The following is a 9,027-nucleotide window of genomic DNA, read 5'->3' on the forward strand; positions in this document are numbered from 1 at the left end:
AAGAGTTCTCCACCTTTGGAAGATATCCAAGAAAGACAAGATTTAGTGGTAGTAGATCAATAGGACTAGGTTTTCGATTAATTGTCTTAAGAGACGGATACCAAGAAAAAACTAAGATATTGTGTATGTGGCGTCAAGTTTGATTCAAGTATTCTGGTGCTCATTCAAATGACTAGCATATAATTGAGACAAAGCGATCGGAGTTATTCACCCTTCTAGCTCGCACGAGTTCTAACCATACTAAAAAAAATGTTAACATTCTAATATAAGTTAGTATGTCAATATTTAATCTTCTTTTCTATATTCTTTAACATTTAAAAGCACTAACTTAGTAGAGGCTTAAGTCACAATTTAGTTTTATTGGATCATAAATAATCTACTTAAAAAAAAGTAATGTTCACAATGTTAATTATTATGATATATATATAAAATTATTTTAAAAAATAACTATAAAATATTTTATTATTTTTATTTTTTCCTAACCTTTAATTATTTTAATATATATATATATATATATATTGAAAGAGACAATTGACTAAATAAACTATTTCATTGCGATAACGCATATCCTAATTAGTCCCAATCAATCGTAGTTGGATTTACAAGTAAACTTTTATTTTTTTATCTTAAAAATATATATTTGAATTAATTAATTACAACACGAACTGTTTCTTGCAAAGGTGATTTGAACGTTTCATGATGGAACCTGGTTCAGTGTTTCGTTTAAAATCATAGCTTTAAAATGAATTGGTAATTCTGTGGCGATATTTGATGCATTTAATATATTTTATCTCCAGCAACCATTTTACTTTGTTGGCAAGTTCTTATGCTGCTCTCTAGAGGAAATGGAGCATTCTGATGATTTCTTGAACGATCTTAGTGTAAATCGGAATCTCTTGTGATTTTTTTCGTGATAAAGTCTGATGTGCTAATGGATTGAATTTTTGATAAAGAACACGGAAGGCAGATTCTTCCAGTTATCTAATGGATGCAGGATGTTTCTTTGTTCTTGGATTTACCTGAAGGATCTCTGGCAAATGAAAATTTTTATTTCAATTCTTTGCATAAATATCCAGATTTCAAGGCAATGATCTAGCCCCTTCATGGGTTCACCCCGGAGGCCTGTCCCGCTCACTCCCCGGCAACTGAGACATCCAGCGGCCTCCGGCCGTCCATTCCGATCTAAACTATAATATGATGGAGACGGTGAACTCATGAAAGAATCGTAACCAATTGTAGTTAGATCTCAATTACAATCTGACCCTAATTAGGAATGGACCATCCCTAATCCATTTTTTGTGGACCAAGAGATCTCCTCTCACTTTGAAAGGGAAAAAAAAAAAATACTAACTGTGATATAAATCACAATCATCACATCCTGAGCTGAACAGGCTTATTACTGATAAAGAAAACACAAGCTAACAATATCATATGATTCTAAAAATAAAAGAGCAATCCAAGAACTAAACGATTACACAAGTTGATGAATCGCCCTTGTTGGTAGAGACAAACTCAAGGTACGGAAAAGATTAAATTAAAATACAAATTGTTTGATTAAAATCATCACTTCTCTCCCACATTGTGAATTCTCAAGATATAAACCTGCAAAAGAAAGAACAATTAAACAATTAGTGCAAGAAGTGACAAAGCTATATATGTTTAGTATGAGAGGCAAGTAACTTAGATAGGAAGAATCACCTTCAATTTGTAGAAAGACATAATGGTTTTGCCAACAATGTGTAGAAAGACAATGGTTTCGCCCAACACACCAACAGTAAATCAAATTCAAGAATGCAAATTTTATTGGTAGAAATCATCACATCTTGCATCAAATAGCTTTTATTTACCAACATGGAAAACACAAACACACTTGAAGGCTTCAAATGATATGAACCTGAAAGAAGAAAAGAAGATGGTCATTGCAAGAACTAAGCGACTTACATAGGTGAGATGAATTGCTTCAGTTATACAAAAACTTACTAATAAGCTGACTGACGACGAGGAGGAGGAGGAGACTAGACTAAGGGACTTTGCAAAAAGTACTTCAAACAATATATAAATTATATGGCCACGCCAAATATTTCCCTTGAGCAACTCCAAGAAAGGGAAGTTATTCTAAACAAACAATCTTGCACCCCCGAAGAAAGCAAATGCAAACAGCACCGTAGAAATCACAATCTTGCGCTGCATAGCTTTATTCACCAATACAATTAAAGCAAATACTAACTGATACTTTGACTGATACAAACCTGCAAAAACAAGCAGAGGGGCATTGGCAAAACTCGAGGTTATATGGAAAGGAGGAAAAGTGACCGGCTTGGAATATAGAAGAATCACCTTTCTCAATTAGCAGGAACGTGTGGATCATACATATAGGGATCCTTGGTATAGCGTATATACGCTTTTCCAGAAGGTGTTTTGACTTTGACATTAGGAATTTGCTTGATGATGTCCCAATTCTCATTGCCCTCAAGACAGGTCTGCAGTAGTTGCAGGCTGCATTGCATCTCGAATTTTCTGAAACTCCTGTGAGTGCTAGATGTGTTGTTATGCTGCTCGATCAGACCCGATAACCACTGCGGGAGCTGTTCAGTTTCCTCTGAACATATCAACACTAAATGCTGCAGCTTGGTAAGATTTTCCACGCACTCCAAGTTGGGACAATTATCAACCTCAAGATATCTTACTGATGAGATGTTGGATATCTTCTTCAATCCACTGCCATTTGTCACCTCGAGCTTGTACGCCATAGGGAGATTGATTATTTCTCCTAGCACATACGTTTGGCGCAGGCACAATTCGTTGAAGTTGGTGGCGCGGTAGAGACCTGCAGGAAGAGCTCTCAGCTTTGGACAGTCGAAGATGACACAATCCCTGAGACTTGGAAACAACTTCACTGCAAGTGGTGTTCCATGACCAGTTAACTCCTCTACTCCATCGAACGTCCATTCCTCCCATTTAGGCATGTCGTCGAATTGGAGCACTTCGAGTTTGGGAAAGGCAGAGCTTCTTGATCCGAGGAATCGAGAACCGATGGTGGTTATTGCGCTTGCCCGTTCAATACTGAGGTACTTCAGCTGGGGCAGTGTGCCAAAGGGAGGGAGCTCTGTGCAACATGGCAAACCAAGGAGCTTCAAATATGCCAAGTTTGGAAAAGATTCAGCCAGGGAAGAGGATATCATCCAGCTCGGGAGCTGTCGTCCGGGATACTCATAGAAGAAAAGGTCTTCTATGTTTGATGAAGGCTGAGACATTTCATTGCATATCCTCTCGGCTTTTCTAATTTGCTTCTCGTTCCATCCTTTTTTGTCTTCCTCCGCCTCGTCCTCCTCAGTTTCGTCTTCTGTTTCGTTGCCTGCTTCTTCTGCCTCCTCATTTTCATTTTCTTGTTTTGAGCAATCATCATTGTCATCCCCCTTCTCATTGCCTGCATCTTTATCATCATTGCCGTCATTATCTGCCTCTTCGTCGGAGCCTACTTCATTTGCACCTTCTGATTCTTCCTCCTCATCTGCATCATCCTCATCCGGCTGCATCCATCCAAGCGTTAGCTGCTTAAGGAAAGGTTTGTCTGCAAGTGCAGAGGCTCCTCTTTCTGCCCTCTCAAGCCTGAAAATGCTTATGCCTCTCAATTTGGAGAGATTTTTCAGCTCTTCCAAGTCACAGCCTTCTTCAGAGGTCGAGTCATTCTGCCCCACCAGAAATCCCTGAAGATTATAGAAATTTTCCAGCTTCCCGATTCCCTTGGGCACGTAAGTCAGCAGTGGAGTATCTCTCATGTCAAGACATCTTAGATTATGCAACATAGTGATGGACTTGGGAAGCCTTTCCAAGTACTGACACTCTGAGATATTCAGATTCTGAAGGTATACAAGATTCCCAATAGTTGTTGGAATCTCTCGAATATTTGTCCCATCAAGATCTAAATATCTTAAATGTAACAAATCCCCAATGCAGTCTGGAATTTTTTCAATGGATGTGCTAGTGAGATCCAAAACTCGCAAGCAAGGTAATGATTGCAATACACTATCTTCAATCGCCTTGGTTTTAGGAGACTCCATAAGGATTAGAGTCCTCAAACAAGCTTGATTTAGAATTTGAGAAGGTAACACTAGCTTCGGCGCCATATTTGAGATTGACAACCGGCGAATCTTAATGTTTTCATCTGTTTTGAATTCCCTACCATGTCGATATAGAATCCCTTCCTCTCTCATCAAATGTGCACCGAGAGACCGAAAGTGATCGTGCATAGAGAAGTAATTTTTGGACACATCTACAATTGCATCAGCTTCCAAGAGATTCCTCAAAATTAGCTCTCTATAGATCTCCTCTCCTAAATCTTCCAGCGTTTTTTGTTTTCCGGTTGGAAGATCTTTCCTGGACTTATCTTGATCATCAACAATAAGACCTTCGGCTACCCAAAACTGAACAACCTCCTTATAATACATATTTTTTTGAGGGTACAAAGAACAATAGAGGAAACATTGTTTTAATGTAGATGGTAAATCTTCGTAGCTCAAGTATAAAGGTCTTAGTTCTTCTTCAATCTGGTCCATCTTCCATGCATCGCTTTCAAGAACCTCCTCCCACTTTGCTTTATTTTGCTGGTATAGAACCCCTCCAATAGCTTTAATTGCGAGAGGCAATCCATCACATTTCTTAACCAGTTTAATCCCTATTTCTTCCAAACTTGAAATCTCATCTTCTTCCTCTCCACCTTCAAACACCAAATGTTTAAGCAAAATCCAACCACTTTCTTCATTCATTTTTTCAACTGAGTGAATATATGCTGGTTTCATTTGCATTACAACCTTTTCCTTTCTAGACGTAACTAAGATCGTACAAGTACTTGCACTTTTAACTATAGGTTTCCTCAACAAATCTATCCACACAGTTGAATTCCAGACATCATCTAACACAATGAAAGTGTTTCTTGTCAGAACAGACACAAGTTTGTTCTCCAAATCTGCTTTACTTTTTCCCTCAAAATTTTCCCCTTTGGTTTCACTTCCTTCCTCAAATCTAATCAACTTCTTTAATAAATCAGTTTCAATGTAGTTCTTAGAAACATACAACCATTTTCTGTTTGAAAAATTCTCTTTGATCCTCTCATCCTCAAATATTTTACTTGCTAAAGTGCTCTTTCCAATTCCCCCAGTCCCCACAACTCCGAACACACGAGTTTTCTTTGGATTATTCTCGAGAATCAAACTAATTAGCTTCTCAGTAGCATTTTCAATTTGCGTCCCAATAATATCTCCTTCTACTTGTAGGTGGGATGTTTCACGTCCAAATACTACTTTATTAGCATTTTCGATGGGTTCTTTCATTGCTTGATCTAAATTATTTTTGATAACAGCATCATTTTTAAGACCTTCTAACCGACTATTTAAAGATATAATCTGGTTGGCAATATCATGACGATACTTGAGGCACTTGAAACATGAAAAGAGATAGCTGAAAGGGATGCTTACAGTCGATGAACTTGAAGAGGCATGAGCCATCAATAACTTTCCCCCTTCAATCATACAAAGATCAATAACATCATCAGCATCGTACATGACATCTTTCAACTTCCTCACCCATATATCAATTTCATCATTTCCATGTCTCTTACGTTCTGCCTGTTGAAGATAACCATTGATTGTTCCCAACTTAACTTGGAGGGTTTTGATCTCCTTGTCCACTCCGAGCATCTTAAAGATTTCCTTCTCCACCATGTCTGATGTGTCTTTGATAAATTTTGAGACAAAAAAATCTAAGACCATCGCCATTTCGAGGTAAGATCTGAGTTGTGGATTTATTGGCTTTTCAGATGGAGAAGACTGCTGCCTTCTTGAGAATATATAGGCTCCAAAGTATTCCAATAATTACATTCAAAAAAATATTTATTCTAATAATAAAGTAGTCAATGCGGTAAATATTAATTATTTCCATTTTATTTAGTATTAGTTTCTTTTATCTATTATTTTAATAGCTATAAAACAAACTATATAACAAAATCTTGTGAATTCGGATAAGCATCGCCAATGGAAATATTGACTTTGATTATCATCCATCTGTACGCCCTTCAATCACGTGGCCGAATCACGTGGCCGTGATATTAACAGTTTGTCTTACTCTAGCATGTTCTCTCCTGCCCGAATCACGTGGCCGTGATATTAAAAATAATAACGATGAGCGTAATTATTCAAATATTTTTAAAATATCTCTACTTGACATTAAAATATCTTAAGAGTATTTTGATATTAGAAATTTTTAAATTTTCTTATTCTTATTAATAATAATAATAATAAATTCATTAGGTTGAAGTGTCGGTGGCACATGTAGATCGGCCGAATATGACAGTAATATATATAGCATCAGCCTATTTTAAGTTTATCGTGGATCCACGAGAAGAAATGCCCTAAAATACATCATAAGTTAGAAATTAAATGATGTTTGGGAGAGACGCCCTCTAGCATGGGGCACCAATATGACAGCATTGGTAGTTGGGGGTAGTACTGGCCGCTGGGTACAATAATTTCGCTATATAAATTTAATCATTTAAATATTGCATTATTAAATGCATGGGTGGCTAAGCTTAAAATGCACCATGATAAAATATAAATATATAAATCACTTTATTCTAGTACAACGGTTAATCCAACGAAATAGTTTATATTTATTAGAAATAAATTTCATTTATATTGAAATTATATTTTATTTAATTATCAAGTTTTATTATTTGTTGCCATCACGTTAATTAATTTATAAAAGTATTCGTATGAATCAATCGAGGGGAGGAGATTATAAGTCGCATAGCCAGTCCCTAAACAGTCAATAAACCACTTAATTAATTCATTTTTATATGCTTATTATATTTGTTTTCATCAACCAATTAATTGCAATCCCTTTTAAAAATCTTTGATTACCTGTCAATTATTAATAATTTAAAATTTCTTATATTGGCTTCCAAAAAATTTATTTTTATCATAAAAAATTATGAAATATCTTCTGAGAATTTTAAAACTAGTTCAATATTATTAGTAGTTTTAAATTTAATTAGGCAGGATCATGGAGAGGAGTGGCATGGTATGTACCTGATATATTTTGTCATGTTATTTTTTAGTTAAATAAAATAATTACGGCATATTCATATGTAATTTTTTATCAAATAAAAAATATTTTAGTAGTTAAGAAATAAAATATTAAGAGTTTGAAAATATTTAATCATAATTAAACAAAACTTCAACAACTAATTAAAATGAAAATCTCCATTTTGATTTAGTGAATTCTTTCTACTTATTCGACTGTTTACTATTATTATTATTTTGATAATGAGGTATCCTGGCTTCGTTCTATTATATTATATTATTTATCATGCTAACGCGCGTATGTACTGGATGATTGAATGGATTGTGATGGAAAGGATAATAATGTCCATCCCAATCGTCCCTTCACTGTCGGCCTTGTTGAAGATAGATAAATCATCGACTTTCTTGTTGAAGATACGACCTTCGAAATAGAAAGAATTTATTTAGAGAATGGACTATGAGAGCTTCGGACTTTACTCTTGCGATATGAATGTACCATTCGAATATCAACTTAGCTACGTCAGTAAGGTGAATAATTTAATGGAATGGATTTTATAGGTGATGACTCGTGGGAGCCACGACCATGTGCACGCCTCAGGATCAACCATGTAGGCATTTTACTAAATAAAATATTGTTTGGCCTGTTAAGAGGCATGTGAGAGGTTGGGCCTATATTTTTTGGAAAAAAAATATACTAGAAATTTTTAAAATGGGATACTCCCACTTAAACTATCCCCATTAGAGAGGGATATTTAAGAGATATTAAAAATTATGCTTTATATTTTCTATTTTAAAAAATAAAAAACATACAGAAAAACTACATAAACAATATCAAGGTGGGTGGATGGCATGCACTAGGGCCATCAAAAGGTCGACAATGACTACCTATTTATTTTTTAAAATTTTAAATCATTTTTTTATTGGAATTAGAGATATTTAGGAGTGACAGATATTTGATGAGTGGAACTTTAATATTTAACCAGTAATTATAATACTATGTGAATATATAAACATTTTTATAAAATGATTATTTTTATTTTAAAAAGTTTATAAAATGAATATTTTATGTGGATTAGGTACAAAGCTCACTTTTAGTACTATTTTTCAACCACAGATGGATGGTCAATCCAAATGGATGATTTAAATTTTGGAAGATCTGCTGCGAACGTGTATGATAGACACAAAGGAAGTTGGGAGTTAAAATTACCTCTAGTAAAGTTTACCTACAATAACAGCTATCAAACCACTATAGGTATGGCTCCGTATAAAGCTATATGGAAGGAATTGCAGGACACTATTGCATTAAGATGAGGTCGGAGATAGGGTAATTTTGGGCCAAGACGTAGTGACTCATACAGTGGAGTTGGTGGTTAAGATTCAGGATAGAATGCAAGCAGCGCAAAGTCGCTAGAAGAGTTATGCCGATCAACGACGAAGGGATTTGGAATTTACGGTGGGGGGCCATGTATTCCTCAAGGTGTCGCCAATAAAAGGGGTGCTGAGGTTCGGAAAGAAAGGGAAGCTCAGTCCAAGGTATATTGGGTCTTTCGAGATTTTGGAGCGGGTTGGAACCTAAGCGTACCAGATTGCCCTACCACCCAACTTGTCAGGAGTTCACAATGTATTCCATATATCTATGCTTAGAAAGTACATTTCTAATCTTTCTCATATGATTGGTCATGAGTCCTTGTAGTGGACGCCAGATCTGTCTTATGAGGAAGTGCCGAAACAAATCTTTGATCATCAAATCCGGAAGCTGAGAAACAAGGAGATTAAAATGGTAAAGGTCTTATGGCGAAATCAACTGATGGAAGTGTCGAAGCAAATCTTTGATCATCAAATCCAGAAGCTGAGAAACAAGGAGATTAAAATGGTAAAGGTCTTATGGGGAAATCAACTGATGGAAGTGTCGAAGCAAATCTTTGATTATCAAATCCAGAAGCTGAGAAAC

At 35.7% G+C, this 9,027-nt stretch overlaps 1 protein-coding gene across 1 annotated transcript; it reads right to left on the minus strand.

Annotated features, from left to right (window-relative positions):
- Positions 1-1,358: 1,358 nt before the first annotated feature.
- Positions 1,359-5,825, minus strand: LOC122012764 (putative disease resistance protein RGA3). The gene is made up of 4 exons (XM_042569412.1): positions 2,338-5,825; positions 1,981-2,249; positions 1,699-1,894; positions 1,359-1,602 (listed from the first exon to the last, which is right to left on the minus strand). The coding sequence occupies exon 1, from the start codon at positions 5,772-5,774 to the stop codon at positions 2,343-2,345; it is 3,432 nt and encodes a 1,143-aa protein (XP_042425346.1). The 5' UTR covers positions 5,775-5,825; the 3' UTR covers positions 1,359-1,602; positions 1,699-1,894; positions 1,981-2,249; positions 2,338-2,342.
- Positions 5,826-9,027: the final 3,202 nt, after the last annotated feature.

Source organism: Zingiber officinale, chromosome 8A (assembly GCF_018446385.1).
Source record: "Zingiber officinale cultivar Zhangliang chromosome 8A, Zo_v1.1, whole genome shotgun sequence".
Classification (NCBI taxonomy): domain Eukaryota; kingdom Viridiplantae; phylum Streptophyta; class Magnoliopsida; order Zingiberales; family Zingiberaceae; genus Zingiber; species Zingiber officinale.

Bases quoted from the DNA above. Each gene is read 5' to 3' on its own strand.
- LOC122012764 (XM_042569412.1), bottom strand. From the start codon at position 5,774: ATGGCGATGGTCTTAGATTTTTTTGTCTCAAAATTTATCAAAGACACA.